At 43.5% G+C, this 21,994-nt stretch overlaps 1 protein-coding gene across 1 annotated transcript; it reads right to left on the bottom strand.

The window, feature by feature from the left end:
* Positions 1-3,571: 3,571 nt before the first annotated feature.
* On the bottom strand, positions 3,572-14,803 carry acta2 (actin alpha 2, smooth muscle). The gene is made up of 9 exons (XM_085761871.1): positions 14,758-14,803; positions 11,409-11,588; positions 10,312-10,440; positions 9,631-9,741; positions 9,441-9,525; positions 7,268-7,429; positions 6,418-6,609; positions 5,128-5,309; positions 3,572-4,254 (listed from the first exon to the last, which is right to left on the bottom strand). Exons 2-9 carry the CDS (start codon positions 11,535-11,537, stop codon positions 4,111-4,113), a joined length of 1,134 nt encoding a protein of 377 aa, XP_085617997.1. The 5' UTR covers positions 11,538-11,588; positions 14,758-14,803; the 3' UTR covers positions 3,572-4,110.
* Positions 14,804-21,994: the final 7,191 nt, after the last annotated feature.

The raw sequence follows: 21,994 nt of genomic DNA on the forward strand, positions 1-21,994 counted from the left end.
AAACCAGTACGGGTGTGTGGAACATGTCCCCTCTAGTCACATAAACCAGTACGGGTGTGTGGAACATGTCCCCTCTAGTCACATAAACCAGTACGGGTGTGTGGACCATGTCTCCTCTAGTCACATAAACCAGTACGGGTGTGTGGAACATGTCTCCTCTAGTCACATAAACCAGTACGGGTGTGTGGAACATGTCTCCTTTAGTCACATAAACCAGTACGGGTGTGTGGACCATGTCTCCTCTAGTCACATAAACCAGTACGGGTGTGTGGAACATGTCCCCTCTAGTCACATAAACCAGTACGGGTGTGTGGAACATGTCCCCTCTAGTCACATAAACCAGTACGGGTGTGTGGAACATGTCTCCTTTAGTCACATAAACCAGTACGGGTGTGTGGAACATGTCCCCTCTAGTCACATAAACCAGTACGGGTGTGTGGAACATGTCCCCTCTAGTCACATAAACCAGTACGGGTGTGTGGAACATGTCTCCTCTAGTCACATAAACCAGTACGGGTGTGTGGAACATGTCTCCTCTAGTCACATAAACCAGTACGGGTGTGTGGAACATGTCTCCTTTAGTCACATAAACCAGTACGGGTGTGTGGACCATGTCTCCTCTAGTCACATAAACCAGTACGGGTGTGTGGACCATGTCCCCTCTAGTCACATAAACCAGTACGGGTGTGTGGAACATGTCCCCTCTAGTCACATAAACCAGTACGGGTGTGTGGAACATGTCTCCTTTAGTCACATAAACCAGTACGGGTGTGTGGACTCAACCACCTCATCAACGCTGCCGGCGCTACACGGGCTTTTGCCTTTCAGCAATCAAGCGCTGTTTTCGTCTTTGAGACGCTTACGTCCAGCTTCCTCAATGTGAAGTTTCGCAGAGCGGGAATTATGGGATATCGCGAGACTAGATTACGGCTCATTCGCCAAACACCTTTCAATGGAAACACCCGCAAATAGCAGTTGTACTTTTTCGAAGTTTCAGAAATATCACTTTTATTTTGCGAAAATCTGTAATGGAAACGCAGCTAGTGAGAGAGTGAGACACTGAGAGAGTGAGACACAGAGAGAGTGAGACACTGAGAGAGTGAGACACCTGAGAGAGTGAGAGAGTGAGACACTGAGAGAGTGAGACAGTGAGAGAGTGAGAGAGTGAGACAGTGAGAGAGTGAGACACTGTGAGAGTGAGACACTGTGAGAGTGAGACACCTGTCCAATCCTCTGTGACAATTTGTCAGATCTGATTCTTCTTGTCCAATAAAAACTGTTAAAGTTTTACAGCGCAGTCCTTTTTCATTGGCTGGTGGATTAATCCTGATCATTGGTTGGTGGTCGACTCGCTGCATTTCAAAGTCAAGTGTTTGTGTGTGTGTGTGTTACTGCCGGCTCCCAGTGCTCCAAGGTTAGAAGGAAACAGTGAGTTACCATGTTTTTGTAGCAGTTAGCATAGTTAGCACCTGTCGGAGCTTTATGCTGCGTTGAGACACTCAGAGTTTTCTACTGGGAAAGATCCGAGTTCCGACATCAAACGCACCACGCCAGAATAACCAAAAACCATCCGATACGTATCTCGATACACGGGGTAAGATACGTTTCAGGAACGACTCTGGTTTTCTGATTCAAATTGGTTTTTCGTTACACCGCTAGTATTTTGCCATTTAAATGCATTTTAATTGATTTGATTGAGTTTTACCGTTGACGGTAGGCCTATCCCTCGCATCAGTGCAGATTGTTGTGACGTCAGACAGTTGATGCTTGGCCAAGTCGGGGGTTTTTTTCTCAGACTTCGCCAAGTTGGAGTTCGCGTTTGATTGCACTTTTCCAAGTTGGAGGTTGGAAAGATCTGAGTTTAGCATATTGTTCTTCTGTTCAGCCATTTTCTTTATACTTATTCCAAGTTCCTCTTCCCTTATTTTGTCTTTAACTACTCCTTCCTACTTTGTGCTATTTCAACAATTAAAATATCAAAATGTGCAGCTTTTTCTGGACATTATCGGAATGACTTTTCTCTTTTCAACTATTAATCCTTTTTTAAATATTAATTCTCCCACAAACTTCATTTGACTTTTAAACTGTAGACAAACTTTTAATCTATTCCTGTATGACTCATCTTATTGATATCTTCAACAGTTTCAGATTGGCAGTTTTAAAATCATTACATTTTTTTTGACAAAATCCAGCTTTATAATGGGTGTGTATTGCGTCTAACGAGCAGAGTTTAGAGTGAGAGAGAGGCAAAAAAACATTTTGGATTTTTTGGATAAACTGTCACCACCGCCACAAATTAAAATCTAGACACATGATTTTCTCCACGTTTGTAGCCACACTTATCTTCTTGCTAAAAATCTGGTCAAAAACGCAAAGAGACTTAGAAAATAATTTTAAATATGTTTTAAATGCAGCCTGGGTGCTCTGTCTCTCTGCCATTCACCCCAGTACAAACTTTTTCACAGCAGAGTAGAAGGAGCTCAATTTTGTAACTCGCTGGAAAGGACATTAGCCTATACTTTGTTTGAATTCACCAGAAAATAGTCACATGTCACAAAAAAGTCCTCTACTTACTTGGTGTGGCTCATTTCTACTCTATTCTTTTTTTTTTATAAGCAGAAGCCAGTGAGCCTCTTATACAGGGGTTTCTTTTGCCCTTCTCTCATTGAATGCAACTGTAGTCAAGTGGTTAGATCACTGGGCTGATGATCCTAAAGGTCTTCTGTTCTGACCATGAGCTTGTGGGTTTGATTCCTCCCTTGGTCACCTTTGCATGTTGATCACTAAGCTGCTTTCAGCATTCACATGTATTTCCTTTGGGAAATACAAATTCTAGTTAGCATCTGTTGTTTCTGAACACTGAGCGTCTGTCAGTTAGCCTGTCAGAGCAGTTAGGAGTTAACATGTATTAGCCTGTGTGTTAGCCTGTGTGTGTGTGTGTGTGTGTGTGTGTGTGTGTGTGTGTGTGTGTGTTAGCCTGTGTTTTAGCCTGTGTGTGAGCCTGTGTTTTAGCCTGTATTAGCCTGTGTGTTAGCCTGTGTTTTAGCCTGTTTTTAGCCTGTGTTTTAGCCAGTGTGTTAGCCTGTGTTAACCTGTGTATTAGCCTGTGTTTTAGCCTGTATTAGCCTGTGTTAGCCTGTGTTAACCTGTGTGTTAGCCTGTGTTAGCCTGTAGTGTGTTAACCTGTGTGTTAATCTGTGTGTTAGCCTGTATTAGCATGTGTTTTAGCCTGTATTAACCTGTGTGTTAGCCTGTGTGTTAGCCTGTATTAGCCAGTGAGGACTCGGACACAGTCGTCTTGTATGACAGCTCTTTATTGTCTTCCTGGGGCCATCTCATCGTCACCTCCATGTTGGCGACGTCACATCACACATTCTCTACAACACGCTACGGACACGGGCCACGCCCCCTGCACAGGCCACGCCCCCTGTTCAGGCCACGCCTCCTGCTCAGGCCACGCCCCCTGGTCAGGCCACGCCCCCTGCAGCTCACCCACCCAGAGTCCAACCAATGTGACGTCATCAGACACTCTGGGACATCATCATCCTAACGCAGGTAGAAAACACCGGCAGGCGACATTCAAGCTTTATTCATCAAAAATAAAAACACAAACTTTTGACAAGACACAGTAACAAAATGGAGGAGGGGAGGGGGGGGGGGGGGTCGGGGGGGTCGGGGGGGGTCGGAGGTGAAGCGAGGGGCGGTGGAGGGAAGTGGGCGGGGCAAAGATGGAGGACAAACGGCGCATTCACAGTTTTGAGGTGAGTGGAGAGTGGGTTTGGGGGGAGGGGGGTTTGATCTTCTGACGACGGTTCTGTAAATAATAAAGGTTCAGTTCACAAAAACACGTGGATCCACTGGAGACGACATCACTTCCTGTTCCCGGCTGACGTCCTTCCTTCCTGCTGTCGCCCCCGTGTGGCCGTTTTCGTTGTTGTTTTTCTTTGGGAGCTGATCTGGGACCGGTCTACTACTTGTGCTCAGTGAGGTTAACGTGAAGACATGAAGAGAGGAGCTGAAACTAGAAACCACAGAGGGGTGGTGGTGGCAGTGGTGGTGGTGGGGGGAGAAGGAGAAGGAGTAGGGGGGGGGCGGGGGGGCGTTGACCTTCTAGAAACACTTGCGGTGGACGATGGACGGACCGGCCTCGTCGTACTCCTGCTTACTGATCCACATCTGCTGGAAGGTGGAGAGGGAGGCCAGGATGGAGCCGCCGATCCACACCGAGTACTTCCTCTCAGGGGGGGCGATGATCTGAGGGGGAGGGGGGGGGGTGAAAGGGTTAAAACTCTGTGACACTGAATTAACACTGCAAAAACTGAAAATCTTTCCAAGAATATTTGTCTTATTTCTTGTCAAAATGTCTCATTTCTAGTCCAAACTAACCTCTTTTCACTTAAAATTAGACTCATCACCTAAAAATGAACTTGTTTTTAGATCATTTTCACTTGTTTCAAACTAATTTTCAATTGAAATAAGTAGAAAAATCTGCCAGTGAAAGCAAGTTTTTTGTGTTTGTAATAAGAAAGAAAAACTTGCTCCACTATCAGATTTTTCTACTTATTTCAAGTGAAAATCTGCTTGAAAGAAGTAAAAAGTGTCTAAAAACAAGCTGCTTTTTATGTGACGAGTCTGATTTTAGGTAGAATGAGATTTGTTTTGACTAGAAATAAGACAAATATTCTTCTGGAATGTAGTTCCGGCTGTATTTCCCTCTAAAACAACTCTGTGTGGTAACGTTGTGTTATTATCTCATAGCGTGGTGAATGTGCAGCTCACAACTTGTCCACCAGAGCGTTGTGGAGTTGTTGGATTGTGTATTTGATGAGTTTGATGAGGGAAACCAAGAAATCCCATAATGAGCCTCCGTAGCGTAGCTCTGAGCAGCTCACGGCTCTGCTCCGCCGTTCTAAAAACAACATGCACCTATAATTGAAGGTGATGAACCTGCTGCTATGACTATAGGGATTATGGTGAGAGGAGGATCTGACTAAATGTTGAACTACGTAAACAAACGATTCAAAGTCTAGAGAGACAGTAGCAGCTGACTCTGATCTGTTTCTCAGGTGGTTGAACAGATTAAAACCTGTTTTAACGAGACTCATCAACGTGTTCAGACATGGTCACCTTGATCTTCATGGTGCTGGGGGCCAGAGCGGTGATCTCCTTCTGCATGCGGTCGGCGATGCCCGGGTACATGGTGGTCCCTCCAGACAGCACGTTGTTGGCGTACAGGTCTTTACGGATGTCGATGTCGCACTTCATGATGCTGTTGTAGGTCGTCTCGTGGATGCCGGCCGACTCCATACCTGCAGGACCGGAGGCAAGGCAAGGCAGTTTTATTAGTATAGCCCGTTTTTACCAACAGTTTGTCTCAAAGGGCTTCACATCCCATCATAACAATATCCTCTGTCCATCTAGAGTAGTGATCTGATTAGAGAAAGTGTCCCTGAGATGTTTTTGGTCCAAACACAATGACCTCAGTTTTATCTGAATTCAGTAGCAGGAAGTTAGAGGACATCCAGGATCTAATGTCTTTCAGACAGTCTTGCAGATTGATGAGGCGGCTTCTGTCATCTGGCTCCATGGACAAGTAGAGTTGCGTATCATCCGCATAACAGTGAAATTTGATTGAGTGCTTCCGGATGATGCCACCTAATGGGAGCATGTAAAGAATGAAGAGGATTGGCCCTAAGACTGAACCCTGCGGTACACCATACGTAACTCTGCTGTACTCTGAGTGGTCGTTATTAACACACTGCAAAAACTCAAAATCTTTCCAAGAATATTTGTCTTTTTTCTTGTCAAAATTTCTAATTTCTAGTCAAAACTAATCTATTTCCACTTAAAATAAGACTCATCACCTAAAAATCAACTTGTTTTTAGATCATTTTCACTTGTTTCAAACTAAATTTCACTTGAAATAAGTAGAAAAATCTGCTGTTTAAGCAGCTGTTTTTTGTGTTTGTAATAAGAAAGAAAAACTTGCTCCACTATCAGATTTTTCTACTTATTTCAAGTGAAAATCTGCTTGAAAGAAGTAAAAAGTGTCTAAAAACAAGCTGCTTTTTATGTGATGAGTCTTATTTTAGGTAGAATTAGATTTGTTTTTGACTAGAAATAACATTTTGACTAGAAATAAGACAAATATTCTTGGTAAGATTTTGAATTTTTGCAGTGTAAGTATGACTTAAACCATTTTAGGGCCTTTTCATGGTCTAGTCTAGGGAGGACGGTTAGACAGTTAGACAGTGAGACAGACGGTTAGACAGTTAGACGGTTAGAGAGGAAGACAGTAAGACAGACAGGAGGACGGTGAGACAGGAGGACAGTTAGATGGTGAGACAGTGAGACGGTTAGACGGTTAGAGAGGAGGACAGTGAGACAGACAGGAGGACAGTTAGACAGTGGACTGACCGATGAAGGACGGCTGGAAGAGCGTCTCGGGGCAGCGGAAGCGCTCGTTGCCGATGGTGATGACCTGACCGTCAGGAAGCTCGTAGCTCTTCTCCAGAGAGGACGAGGTCGCCGCCGTGCCCATCTCGTTCTCGAAGTCCAGCGCCACGTAGCACAGCTTCTCCTTGATGTCTCGCACGATCTCTCTCTCAGCTGCACACACACAACAACACAACAACACAACACAACACAACACAACACACGGTCAGTCAGACTCTCTGTCGCCGCGCGGAGCAGCTGTCCCTAACCCTGTAACCCTCCGTACCACTGTTCCCTCTCAGGTGTTTTACTGCTCCTCCTCTTTGCCCAGAAGACAAAAAAGTTGCACTCAAATATCCCGACTAGTTTACTGTTTATTTCTCCCTAATGTGGCTTTGAACTGTGAAATGTAGCTATGACCTGAACCGTGGTCTGTAGTGCAACTACCATTGAAGTTTTTGCTTGAGAATTATTATTACTGTTCATATCAAGAAGCTTCAGTGCCAAGAGTTGATGACACCAACTTGATGTTAGTTAGTTTTTTCATATTGTTCATATGACAATAAATGCAAAATCTATTTTGCCAAAACAATATAGTATTTTGTTCTCATTAACTGTAACTGACCTATATATGGAGCAGCCTCAGTAATGTTGTCAAAATAATCTGTTATTAATCATTATAGTAATAGCCAATAGTATTGATATGTGGAGTTGGACAGAGGCCAGAGCAGCAGCATGTGGACGTTCTGTCTCACAGTCGCTCCAGCAGCTCATCAGGGAGTTGAGTTTCTGCTCAGGAGTTTTGAAAGTTAGAAGGAACATTGCTCCGTACCCGTGGTAACGAAGCTGTAGCCGCGCTCGGTCAGGATCTTCATGAGGTAGTCGGTGAGGTCACGGCCCGCCAGGTCCAACCTCATGATGGCGTGAGGCAGCGCGTAGCCCTCGTAGATCGGCACGTTGTGGGTCACGCCGTCGCCCGAGTCCAGCACGATACCTGCACAACGGGGTCAAAGGTCACAGCCTGGCCGTTAGTAAGAGAGCAGCTGTCTGAAAGGCTTTTATGTTGAAAAGCTTCAAGTGTCTGAAGGCTTTTATGTTGAAAAACTGCAGCTGTTTGAAAGGCTTTTATGTTGAAAAGCTGCAGCTGTTTGAAAGGCTTTTATGTTGAAAAGCTGCAGCTGTTTGAAAGGCTTTTATGTTGAAAAGCTACAGCTGGGAAAAATGTCAAAGAAGAACTGGAAAAAATGTTGGCAGTGGAACTTCCAATGGACTCTTTGTTATTTTTTATTAGATGTGTTTCCTGACCACCTGTTAACCACAGAACAATGTTATATATTACACATTTTGTTGATGATTGCAAGAAAAATGATGACTATAAATTGGATGAAGCCTGACCCCCCCATGATCCCTCAGTGGTTACAGAAAGTAAAACATGTCTACATGATGGAATATATGATGGCCCAATTACAGCTAAAAGTAGCTGTTTTTATGAGAAGGTGGACCCAAGTTACCGATTATTATATTATCACTTAAGACTCTTATACACGATTATTATCTAAAATATCCCTTTTTTTGGAATACAGAACCAGATAAAATATGTGCAATACCCTTAACAGTGCTATTTGTGTGACAGATGAGACCCGATCTCAAGATGTTTTGATCTGTTTTCCTTTGTGATGTTAATTGCCTGTTAATGTGCATAAAGGCAATAAAGTTCAAAAAAAGAAAAGCTGCAGCTGAAAGGCTTTTATGTTGAAAAGCTTCAAGTGTCTGAAGGCTTTTATGTTGAAAAGCTGCAGCTGTCTGAAAGGCTTTTATGTTGAAAAGCTGCAGCTGTCTGAAAGGCTTTTATGTTGAAAAGCTGCAGCTGTCTGAAAGGCTTTTATGTTGAAAAGCTGCAGCTGTTTGAAAAGGCTTTTATGTTGAAAAGCTGCAGCTGTTTGAAAAGGCTTTTATGTTGAAAAGCAGCAGGTGTCTGAAGGCTTTTATGTTGAAAAGCTGCAGCTGTCTGAAAGGCTTTTATGTTGAAAAGCTGCAGCTGTCTGAAAGGCTTTTATGTTGAAAAGCTGCAGCTGTTTGAAAAGGCTTTTATGTTGAAAAGCTGCAGCTGTTTGAAAAGGCTTTTATGTTGAAAAGCAGCAGGTGTCTGAAGGCTTTTATGTTGAAAAGCTGCAGCTGTCTGAAAGGCTTTTATGTTGAAAAGCTGCAGCTGTCTGAAAGGCTTTTATGTTGAAAAGCTGCAGCTGTTTGAAAAGGCTTTTATGTTGAAAAGCTGCAGCTGTCTGAAGGCTTTTATGTTGAAAAGCTGCAGCTGTCTGAAGGCTTTTATGTTGAAAAGCTGCAGCTGTTTAAAAGGCTTTTATGTTGAAAAGCTGCAGCTGTCTGAAAGGCTTTTATGTTGAAAAGCTGCAGCTGTTTAAAAGGCTTTTATGTTGAAAAGCTGCAGCTGTCTGAAGGCTTTTATGTTGAAAAGCTGCAGCTGTTTAAAAGGCTTTTATGTTGAAAAGCTGCAGCTGTCTGAAAGGCTTTTATGTTGAAAAGCTGCAGCTGTTTGAGGCTTTTATGTTGAAAAGCTGCAGCTGTTTGAAAGGCTTTTATGTTGAAAAGCTGCAGCTATTTGAGGCTTTTATGTTGAAAAGCTGCAGCTGAAAGGCTTTTATGTTGAAAAGCTGCAGCTGTTTGAGGCTTTTATGTTGAAAAGCTGCAGCTGAAAGGCTTTTATGTTGAAAAGCTGCAGCTGAAAGGCTTTTATGTTGAAAAGCAGCAGCTGCAGCTGAAAGGCTTTTATGTTGAAAAGCTGCAGCTGAAAGGCTTTTATGTTGAAAAGCTGCAGCTGAAAGGCTTTTATGTTGAAAAGCAGCAGCTGCAGCTGAAAGGCTTTTATGTTGAAAAGCTGCAGCTGAAAGGCTTTTATGTTGAAAAGCTGCAGCTGTCTGAGGCTTTTATGTTGAAAAGCTGCCGGTGTTTGGAAGGCTTTTATGTTGAAAAGCAGCGTGTGGTCCAACCTGTGGTTCGTCCCGAGGCGTACAGAGACAGGACGGCCTGGATCGCCACGTACATGGCCGGGACGTTGAAGGTCTCGAACATGATCTGGACACAAACACAGACACGGTTAACGGATGGGGAGGAGTGATGCATGCTGGGAGGGGGCGTGGCCTTGGAGGGGGCGTGGCCTCTGAGCGGTGAGGTCATCACCTGAGTCATCTTCTCGCGGTTGGCCTTGGGGTTGAGCGGAGCCTCGGTCAGCAGCGTGGGATGTTCCTCTGGAGCCACTCGCAGCTCGTTGTAGAACGAGTGATGCCAGATCTAGACCAATCAGAGCAAGCAGAGGGGGTCGTCACGGCAACGCCTAACCAATCAGAGCTGCAGCTGTGAGGACGAGGATGAGGACGAGGCTAGGGATGTCACGATTATAGATGTGTTTGGTACGATTATTGTCAGAGAAATTATCATGATTATTATGCATTAATTAATTTCACAACATAAAATCACATATAGCTAGATAAAATATACATTACTAATTATAAAAATCTATAAAAATATGACCAATTATTAACCCACCGGGGGAAGTGTTTGAAATATTCAAGTCATTAATTGTCATCGATACCAAATGTTTAAGTTAATTTTAATCTTTTTTTTTTTATTACAAATGACACTTTAACATTTAACTTCCTCCCAATTCAGCATTACTTTAGTTAAATGAACCAATATCTGTGTATTCACCTTTACTTTGGTGCACATCTGCCGATACGGTTCATACATAATCTTTTTTGGGAAAGTGACGGTATTTAGTATTTATTAATTTTGCCGTTTAATACTGTGATTAACTGTAAAAACAAGTAACATGACATCCCTAGCCGAGGCGGCGGCTCAGACCTTCTCCATGTCGTCCCAGTTGGTGATGATGCCGTGTTCGATGGGATACTTCAGGGTGAGGATTCCTCTCTTGCTCTGAGCCTCGTCTCCCACGTAGCTGTCCTTCTGTCCCATCCCCACCATCACCCCCTACAGACGGAGAGACAGAGACAGAGACAGTAGATTATCCACCTGGACTTTTCTGCTTTAATATCTGGTAATATCTGATGTTCTTCTGTTTGTGCTTCTTCTGGAACTGGAATCAATGTGAACGATTGGTTCTTTTGTTTTCTCTTATGGCTAAGTGTTGTGGCAGACAGGATATGGTGACTTCGTTGGCCTAAAGGCAAGACAATTTTATCTGTATAGCCCGTTTTTACCAACAGTTTCTCTCAAAGGGCTTCACATCCCATCATAACAACATCCTCTGTCCTTAGACCAGTGGTTCTCAAACTTTTTTTTACATCAAGGACCAAATTAGACCACGGACCCCCATTGGACAGAATTTTGACATATGCAAATATTTGTTCTGAAGATGAAGGATGTTACTTTTTTTGTCAATGTACATTCAAATCAGGGCCAATGAAGTGAATTTTTGGAAATATTATAGAGAAATTTCTGGAAAAAATGGTACAATTGTGTTTTTGGAGAAAAAAAAAAGTAAAAAATGAATAATAATAAAAACAAGGGGTAAGAAAAATCTCAAAAACTTCTCAATTCTAGAAAAAAGCAGTAAAATTTCAGGAAAAGGTTGGGGACCCCCCAGTTTGAGAACCACTGGCTTAGACCCTCACATCCACTGAGGAGAAACTCCATGGAAAACCCTTTTAACAGGGAAAACCAGGAGAAAGCTCAGGGTGAGCTAAAGGTTAATGGGTAGGTCAAAGGTCATTCACCATGTGTATAGGAGCTCCTCTCTGTCTAGAGAAGGAGGAGGTTTTGGAGTCAGATAAACGTTTATAAGTTCAGAGTTTTAGGCCATGGAGAGAGAGTTCTCACATTGGCACCAGAGATGCTCCACTGTTCTCCTGGTAAATAAACTCTTTGTGAATACAGTCTGATTCTGGTGATGCCTTGTCTTCACCAACACATCGGTATGTAAACCATAATAGACTCACCTGGTGTCGGGGTCGGCCCACGATGGAGGGGAAGACGGCCCTGGGAGCGTCGTCCCCGGCGAACCCGGCCTTACACAGACCTGAGCCGTTGTCACAGACCAGAGCGGTGCTCTCCTCATCATCACACATGACTGCAGGGGGCGCTGTGGAGGAGCTACGACACTACGACACCGAACCACACTGCAGCATGGGGAGAGAAACACAGACACTTCATTACCCAGAAGCCCCGGCTGCTGTTTACACATCCACCGTCACTGAGTCAGAAAACTGGTCATCACATTGATCACATCAAATACTCGAACTACTACTGTTGTTCATTTGCACTTCTACTGCTGCTGTTGTACCTTCTATATATATATATATATATATATATATATATATATATATAGGAGTATATAAAAGGCACATATACATATATATTCTCTAGATCTGTAGATGTTTTAGATGTTTATTTTTGCACCGAGGGAGAGAAACACAGCTTTAATCCTCTGTGTGTCTGGTACATAGTGTAGAATTAACAAGTTGACTTTGATAAATGAAGTAACTGATTAATTAATTATCTGTTTTAATAATAATCCAGTAATAATTACTAATGAACCCAAAGTGACACCTGTGGACAACAACATGGCCGACATCAAGACACAAACAGGATTTAACAAAATAAAATAAAAGCAACAGATAAAACCCTGAAAAGAAGAAAGATAAAGATGAAGTCTCTGTGTGTGTGTGAGCATCAGCCGTTCCACCTGAAACCTGCAGTCATGAGTTTTCCTCAGACTCGTCCACTTCACCCAAATTGGAGTTGTGAGGTTTTCACGTGACATCCCCTCCCCACCCTACCCCACCCTCTCCCCCCCCCCCCTCTCCACCCTTCTCCCACTAAAACTAAAACTACTACTGTCCTTTACTGAATGAACACGGCACTCTGGGAAAACTTCCTAATTAGGACATGAAGCCGAGTCCTGCCTGTGTTTGGTATGCTCTCTCTCCCTGGGCTCGCTCTACCTCGCTCGCCCACTGCTTCTCCCCCCTTTACCCCCCCCCCCCCCCCTCCTCCCCCCTCCCCTCTTCATCTGTCCTCCCTCGTCTCTCCTCGTCTCCCCCTCTCGGAGACTTTAGTCCATATTTAGTCATGGACTGTGAATCAGATGTTTGTGTGATGTTCAGCAGCAGCAGTAGAAAGGGTTCAGTCTGCCCTCAGTGCTGTCTGCTGCTGCACACACACACACACACACACACACACACACACACACACACACACACACACACCTGGCCACGCCCCCCTTGCTACACCAACACTGCAAAAACTCTACATCTTTCCAAGAATATCTGTCTTATTTCTTGTCAAAATGTCTAATTTCTATTCAAACTAATCTCTTTCCACTTAAAATAAGACTCATCACCTAAAAATTAACTTATTTTTAGATCATTTTCACTTGTTTCAAACTAATTTTCACTTGAAATAAGTAGAAAAATCTGCCAGTGAAAGCAAGTTTTTTGTGTTTGTAATAAGAAAGAAAAACTTGCTCCACTATCAGATTTTTCTACTTATTTCAAGTGAAAATCTGCTTGAAAGAAGTAAAAAGTGTCTAAAAACAAGCTGCTTTTTATGTGATGAGTCTTATTTTAAGTAGAATGAGATTAGTTTTGACTAGAAATAAGACAAATATTCTTGGTAAGATTTTGAGTTTTTGCAGTGAAGGCAAGGCAATTTTATTTGTATAGCCCGTTTCTACCAGCAGTTTGTCTCAAAGGGCTTTACATCCCATCATAACAACATCCTCTGTCCTTAGACCCTCACATCCACTGAGGAAAAACTCCATGGAAAACCCTTTTAACAGGGAAAACCAGGAGAAAGCTCAGGGTGAGCAACAGAGGAGGGATGACAGCTGTTACACCTCTGTCTCTCTCAGTGGTAAATAATAATAAATACCTTTAAGTTCAAATTAAATTGAGACAAAATAAATTTGTTCCAGACAAAACTAAAAACTATAGAAAAACTAGAGGGGAGGGTGAGTGCTGCAGAGGCCAGAGGAAAAAAGAGTAAAACAAAGTGTAGTGGCTCAAGGTTCTGGTCAAGGGAGAATAACAGAAATAAGTTGAGAGAAAACGGACTGTCTGTGGAGGATGGTGGACGTGTCGACGCTGTCTTCATCAGAGGTCACACCCTGATGAAGACAGCATCCAAACGCCTTGGGTCCTTTTTTATTTATTAAAATCTCTGCTACACCTCCAGAGCCTCGGGAAGCAGCACCATCCTCCACAGACACACAGTTTATTTCTAAGAAGAAGGTGAAGATGAAGATGAAGATGTCACTACAGTCTGTCAGACAGGAGGAGGAGGAGGAGGTGCTGCCTCCTGCAGGTCAAGTTCAACTGTTTCACTTCATATCCTGAAAGATGCTAAAATTAAATAAGAATTGAACAGTTTTTTTGTCTGATGGAGAGCAGATTGAGATCAATACGTCCTGAACCTCTGGGCCTCCGTAGTCTGAGCAGAGTCTTCCTCTGTTTAATCTGTGTCAACCTGTCAGTCAGTGCTCAGGGCAGCACTGAACCAACACACACTTTACACCTGACACACACACACACACACACACACACACACACACACACACACACACACACACACAGTTCTGACCCAGTGAACCAGTCAGGAAACACAGAGCGACGACGTGAAGACGTTTGTTTCATGAAGCTCAAAACTGAAAAGTCTGAAGAGTCTGGTCGGATGGAGAGAAGAGGAGGAGGAGGAGGAGGAGGAGGAAGAAGAAGAGGAGGAAGATGAAGAAGAGGAGGAGGAAGAAGAGGAAGATGAAGAGGAGGTGAAGCATCAGAGACTAAAAATACCAAAGTACAAGTCCAGTCTGGTCTGTGTGGAGAGGAGCAGTGAGGAGATGGAAGGACAGAGAGGAGGTGAAGAAGATGTGATGAGGAGGTGATAAAGAGATGATGAAGAGGTGAAGAGGAGGTGATGAAGGAGAGGTGATGAGGAGATGAGGAGGTGAAGGAGAGGAGGTTAAGAGCAGTTAACACAGGAGGAGGAGGAGAGAGGAGATGATAAAAGAGGTGAAGAAGGAGAACATAGGAGGTGATGATGTGAAGCGGAGATGAAGAGGAGGTGTAGAGAAGGTGCAGAGAAGATGAAGGAGGAGAAGAGGAGATGATGGAGAGGTGATAAAGGAGGTGTAGAGGAGGAGAAGAGGAGATGATGAAGAGGTGATAAAGGAGGTGTAGAGGAGGAGAAGAGGAGATGATGGAGAGGTGATAAAGGAGGTGCAGAGGAGGAGAAGAGGAGATGATGGAGAGGTGATAAAGGAGGTGTAGAGGAGGAGAAGAGGAGTCTTACCTTACGGTGCAGGCTGTGGGCCGTGGGGAGGGGGCAGGACAGAAGTGAAGTCTGAGTGTCTGAGAGCGACTTTATCAACCTTCCTCCTCCTCCTCCTCCTCCTCCTCCTCCTCTCCTCCTCCATCCCTCCATCCCAAACAAGGCCTGGACCTCCTCCTCTCCTCCTCACTCCCTCTCTCCCCTGCTTGATTCCTTATAGGGCAGGCCCCGACGGCAGCAGCCAATCAGACGGCTCGAGCCGCGGCCGGACTTTCTCCCATCATTCACAGCATTCCTCAGAGGGAGACGAAGAGACGAAGGCTGAATCTGATGTTTTGATAAAACATCAGATTCTTTCACTGATCAACAACTAAACAACTGATATTTCTACTGATCAACTGAATGAATCAATGAATCAACAGGTGTTTGATCTTTATTAGTTAACCCCGTCCTCTCCAGGTGTCTCCTCCTCTGTGTCTCTAACCCTCCTCTCCTCCATGTGCTTCATCTGTTTCCAACGAAGCCGGTGAGAAATCAATCCATGGAGCGGTGGATAAGGTTATTGATCATCTACCATGTTACCATGGTTACCATGTGTATATGTGTGTAGTCTTATCTGTCATCAACAAGAGATTACAGAGTTAAGGTGGAAATACTTGAAAGGTCACTACTTGGTGACTCCATCCATAATTGCTGGCTTCTATGACGAGGACAGCAAAGTAAGAATTTCATTGTCAGGGAAACTCACCTTTCCACTGTGCAAATGACAATAAACACTTTGAACTTTGAACTTGAACTTGAACTGATCTAACACGTCCTGTTAGCGTCTCGTCAGCTACATGCTAATCAGCAGCTGATCACAAACAGAACAGAAAACTCACTCATAATGATAATCCATCAGAAAAACAATACTGAAGATGTTTGTTTGGTTAGTGCACAACAAACTCATTCAACATCTGTGACGATACGATATGATAGCCTACTCAATTGTCCCACTCAGGGAAATTTGTCTTGGACTACATGGAACTTGGAATACATCATCAGCCATACCATAACTGACAACACATACATACACTATACATAAATAATACATGCTAAAAGATCAACATATAAAATTGAAAAATTATTGGACAAACTTCGGCCTCAAGCAGCATTGTTAAGGAATTTAAAGGAGGTTGGTTAGAATGAGATCTTAAAACGGTTGAGTTTACAGTGAGGGATCTTTATTGTAGAAGGTCATACTCCAAATGAAGAATATGGGATGGGTCCATCACCATCCTCTGGCTTGCCTGTTGTGATTAGCTACAGTGCTAATTAGGGCCACGGGGCAAACACACCGAGGCACTATTCTGTACCAAATTTCGATTTGAAACCCAGACAATTATCAAAAAATTATGTATCAAAATGTTTGGTTCGATCAAGATCACTGTGCTATTACTTTTCTCTACAGAATCCAGTTTTTTCATGATGTAAGTTGCAAAAAACTGCAAAAAATTTCTCAGAGAATGAATGGGATGAGGTCAGAAAACAAACAAATTATTGGACTTTTTCAAACATCTACTGCTCCGGCATACTTTCACCTAGAGACTCCATTTAAACTTCAAAATGTAGACACAAGTCTTGTCTATTTGTGTATTAATCCATGTGTCAATCACTGTTCAATGACAATGATCATTTTTGGAGAAATGTTGAGATTATAATGGGTGTGTATTGCGCGGAATGTTCGGGCTAGAGTGGGAGAAGTTGTCTGAAATTGTCTGAAACATTTCTCTTTCCAGGCTGCTCACGGCCACAATTTACACTCTACACACATGAATTTTTCCACAGTTGTAGACAAACTTATTCTGTTTCTCACCATGTGCTCAACAAAGCAGAGATACTTGCAGAATTTAAACTGTGAGCCTCTCAGTGCGGCCACGTCTGTCTCTGCTCCTCATTGACTCTTAAGATTTTCTGAGAGAAGCAGAACGGACCCCTGTTTATAACTTGCAAGTGTCTCCAAAATATTTACTGTAGAAACACCAGAATCACACCAAATCGTTCAGGAAGTCCTTACAACGACCACGGTCTGCTTCTTTTTCTAATAGGAGTTACTGTTTTGTCAGAATAAGCCCAAATGTGAGACCAGCGCAGAGGCAGAAAATCACCCCTTTTCTCTTCGATTCTGTCTGTCTCAGCCTGGGGTGACTCTATTGTCATGGCAACCACCTCAAGTTGCCGTGGTAACCTCTGAGCCTCAGGCCAGAGCCAATGAGACCAGTTGTCAAACACAACCACACACACCAACACACTGTCTGATCAGCTCTGTCTTGACCTTAAGATCGTGGGTTTGATTCCCATGTTGACAGAGATGCCCCCCCAGCAGTAGCCCCCCGTGGCCCACTCAAAACTTCTCAGAGGATATTTTCTAGTTTACAGTTACTGTATCATACTGTTATCTAAGCTTTAACGCAGTTGATGATGATGCTAGTGGCTGCACTCGTTAGCATAGCAGCGTAGCTAATGATGCTAATGTCCGTTACTGCAGCAGCTGTAGCATCAGTTAACAACACAACACTTTACCTGATGTTAACTGGATCATGTAGCACATAGCTTAGCAAAACGTAGCACATGAGCACCATGACACGTTCACTACAGTTTTTGTCTCCTCATTCAGCTGCACAGCAGAGTCTCAGAAGGTCCTTCAAGTCCTCCAGGACCTCCATGAATTCTGCTCCAAGACCTCCAATGCCTAATTACAATTCTAGTTTTCATCCCTAGCCCTAGCCCTTAACCCTTGCCCCTTGAAACGGAGCTACAATTCGTAGGGATTGACCTTCGAACCCTATGAATTGGGACGCCCCTTCAACAGTCACATACGTCATCAGTCGTCTCTGCTGGCTTTCACATAAGCAGACGTGACAAGCTTTTGCCACAAATCTTGTATTCAAAACCATGTTAACTTAATGTAAATGTGGTGGTTTGTGTCCGTAGGCTCCAGAGCCCCGAGGCAGCGCTAACTAATGCGACTGCCACAATTGTTACATTTCATCACTGAGACCAACATTTATCTCCTAGAAATACTTTAACCAGCCGGTGGTAAACCTCTAAAAACCTGCGGGTAAGTTAATTAGCGATGGTTTTCTCCCCCGGGATGAGGACGGAGGTTGGCCGGCTGACCAGCTCTCTGGACGGGTGGTGTCTCTGTGACGAGACGTTGATCTGCTCCACAGGTGGAGCTTCACTTCTCCCAGAAACATGGGAGCAAACGTCTAAACAGCCTCATGTGGATAAACCCACCGCACATTGGGATCTAAACAGCTACTTTCTCCGATGCTCCAATTCCTCCACGAACTCCAGGACCTCTTGGACCTCTGCTCTGAGATTCTGGAAACAGGTTTGTGTTTCCATTGTGTCCTTTGTGACGTGTGGACACGAGGACAGACCTCGACCTGGTTCTGGTTCTGGTCCATCAACGCCCAGTTCAACAGTCTGATGCTGTGATGACAAAATAAAAGACTGAGATTAAACTGTCACTGCTGACGACGCCTCCTCTGGTTCTGGTTCTGGTTTCAGGACTCGGCCGTGTTGACGGTGTCACTGACTTCAGGTTGACTCGCCGCCTGGCTGCTGAGCTAACGATGCTAACGGCGGTCTGTCATCACCAGCAGCTGCTTCACAAACAGCAACAAGGAACTGGTCTGGAGCCGCTGACTCCAGGGCCAGAGAGAGACACAGGCCTTTCCTTCAAAATAAAAGCACCAAGCTCATAAAATGTGGTGAAACTCTTTAATTTAAGGAATATAATTTACAAGAAAGTCCCAGAGCCATTAAAGCAGAAGTCAGCGATCCGGTGGTTTTGTCTAACTTCCTGTCAGCAGATGGAGTTAGCAGTCCCCGCCCTCGTCCCTACGTCACCACATTCAGGCGCATCCCTTGGCTGCACACACAGAGAGGACTGCCCCTTTATGCCGTTCTCTCTCCTCATTGGATAAAGGTTGTAGGATACAAGGAAAGTTTTCTCCTGGGCTCAGAGCAGAGCAGAGTGACTGACAGACCCGTGTTTCAGACCAAACACTCTATAGAAGTGATTGCTGTCGGAAGATACAACTATTTAAGACTTAGATTAACACAAACATTCACCTGACTTCTGCTTTAAGTTAACATTTTGCTTCTATTTTATAAGTTTTATGTTGGTGAATACTTTTACTTTGGTGAATTTGGTGATTTCCGGTTCCGCTAGAAGAAGTCGGAGCGTAACAGACACCAGGATGCGATGCTAACAAGGAACTGGAGACTCTAGTGGAAAAGACAAAGTGAGAAACTTATTCATTGTCTTTGGCTCCTCCCACCTGGAGGCGAACGCCGCTTTGCACACAGTGCAGAGTAGACGACCAGGTGCTGCAGTGAGGCCTCTACGCCCTGAGCTCTGACTGACAGGCTGACAGCAGCTGACAGGTGTTGAATCCTCCTGAGTCGACTGACCCCCCGTTCGCCCCCATCGATCTGTCACTAGCTGCTTAGACTGGTCTAGGATCAGCGTCTGACCTCGGAGCAGCAGCCAATAGGAGGCCACGATGCAAACGTTACATGTTGTTATAATTAATACGTTTGTACTCACACAGCTCAGGGAGGACGACACTTATCTTTCTTTTAAAAGAAATGTAAAACTGTGGTTGAGAGACGGTCAAGTATGTGACCATCTGCTCTGAAACTGTAATGTATTTGTATTTTATTGTATGCACTGTGATGTATTGTATACTATGTATTTTATAAGTAGGCATAGTACTGTTTTGTGTTTGTTTTTTTGTTTCTTTTTTAATGCATTTTAGTTATTGTAGTGCTGCAGTCACCTGCCCCAGAGACTACAGTTGATTAGCCAACTTAGCTAAACCAGCATGTTTACAGAAATGTTTATTAATCTGCATTGTCTCTATATATACTAATAAACTAAACTAAACAATTTATCACTGATAATCAATAATCACAACAAGACGATCGATACGAAGCCTCTGATCCTCCTCTGTCTGTCTGACTCTCAGCTCCTGATATGGCAGTGTAGCATGTTCACACACACACACACACACACACACACACACACACACACACACACACACACACACACACACACACACACACACTGTATACACTTCAGCCGCGTGCCAAACAGTGACATCATCAGTTTACACGACACACGACGACGAACCCCTTCTGAGGAGATCCCACACACACACACACACACACACACACTGAGGTGGTGATGTCATCGTCCACCAGACTGAACTGACCTGAAACCACGGGTCCTATACGACCTCTGACCTCTGACCTCACAGCGACCCCCCCCCCCTCCTCATTCATGTGGTTATGAAACATTTGTTTACATGTTTCTGTGACATCATCATGTGGATTTAATCAACTTCCTGTTAAATGTTTGAAAAGAAAATACTTCCTAATCTTCATCTTCATCATTGGCACATAATTATATATGCGTGACCTCACTGTGACCTCACTGTGACCTCACTGTTAAATGTTATCTGAGAGAAAGGAGTCTGACTGATTCATTGATTGATTAGTTTATTGATGCAGGTTGATCAAATCCCACGCGGAAAAAACCTGTAGGTTTTAATAAAGGTTTGAATATACGTGACTGACATAAAATTGGCCATTTTCATATAGGCATATATGCTAAAATATATGGTGCATATAGGCTACTGTATGCAGCCTATATGCACAGATAAACTGCATATAGGTTTCATATATGTGCATATATCCTATGTGCATATATCCTCATGAGGATATGCGCATATGAAACCTATATGCAGTTTATCTGTGCACCATATATTTTAGCATATATGCGTATATATGAAAACAGCCAATTTTATGTATGTCACATATATTCAAACCTGTAGGTTTTTTCCGGGTGGGATGTCAAACAGGATGTGAGTATTTTGTACTGTGAAATATTTCTGTGTCACTGTGTCATATCGGGGGGGGGGGGGGCAGTTCATCTCCTTAAAAAGACAAACACAGCATGAGGGAGGGAGAGGAGGAGGAGGAGAAGGAGGAAGAAGAAGGAGAATGTTTTGTGTTTGACTCTCAGATCCATATATGGAGTTGTTGAAAAGGATTCTGGGAGATGTAGGAAACTGAACTAAAACAACCAGGACTGGATCAGTCTGTGACCGATTTTCAAACAGTTTGTTTTGTTATGAATGTCTGAAATGTAGTTACGATACTGGTACCTAATGTCACCAATATGTTAATCATGTAGTTTTCTATGAAGGTAACATTATGTAAGTTCATATCTATATACTAGTGACAACATAACACTGCAGAGAGGGAGAGGGAGCGGTCCGATCCTCCTCTGTCTCTCACCCTGAACTCTCTCCTAGTTTCTCTCCTAGTTTCTCCTTGTGGACGTGACGGTCAGAGGTCAGAGGTCAGAGGATGTTGTTATGATGCTGGGTACAGACCTCAGAGACAAAAACTCAAAATCTTTCCAAAGATATTTGTCTAATTTCTTGTCAAAATGTCTCATTTCTAGTCAAAACTAATCTCTTTCCACTTAAAATAAGACTCATCACCTAAAAATGAACTTGTTTTCAGATCATTTTCACTTGTTTCAAACTAATTTTCACTTGAAATAAATAGAAAAATCTGCCAGTGAAAGCAAGTTTTTTGTGTTTGTAATAAGAAAGAAAAACTTGCTCCACTATCAGATTTTTCTACTTATTTCAAGTGAAAATCTGCTTGAAAGAAGTAAAAAGTGTCTAAAAACAAGCTGCTTTTAATGTGATGAGTCTGATTTTAATATAATGAGATTTGTTTTTGACTAGAAATGAGATAAATATTCTTGGTGAGATTTAGAGTTTTTGCAGTGTGGTGGTAAAAATAGGCTCCACCAATAAAACGGCCTTGTCCACCCAACATGGCCGCCTGTCTGCACCTCCTTGGATGAAACACCTGCACCAGGACGCAGCCTGATGACATCATCAGTGGTCACCGGCGCTGAGGCTCATGGGTAACGTAGTGAATAGACGGAGGAACGCGTGATGGTCAAACATGTCGGCCTATCAGCTGCTTCTCCTTATAAGGAAACTTTACTACAGGAAACACGACCACTTCCTGCTGCTCAGGCTCAGGCTCCGCCCCCTCAGCCTCGGAGAGATGGAGAGAGATTTAACCATCACATGAACACACCTTCACACCACAAACTGTACAACACAACACAACACAACACAACACAACACAACACAACACAACACAACACAACACAACA

This window comes from Trachurus japonicus, chromosome 19, assembly GCF_045865225.1.
Source record: "Trachurus japonicus isolate A0001 chromosome 19, Traja_1.0".
NCBI lineage: Eukaryota > Metazoa > Chordata > Actinopteri > Carangiformes > Carangidae > Trachurus > Trachurus japonicus.

Bases quoted from the DNA above. Each gene is read 5' to 3' on its own strand.
- acta2 (XM_085761871.1), bottom strand. From the start codon at position 11,537: ATGTGTGATGATGAGGAGAGCACCGCTCTGGTCTGTGACAACGGCTCA. The intron at 7,430-9,440 runs GTTGGACCACAC...CCCGTTGTGCAG, and splicing joins CGCCTCGGGACGAACCACAG to GTATCGTGCTGGACTCGGGC. The intron at 5,310-6,417 runs GTCAGTCCACTG...CCGGTCCTGCAG, and splicing joins CTTCCAGCCGTCCTTCATCG to GTATGGAGTCGGCCGGCATC.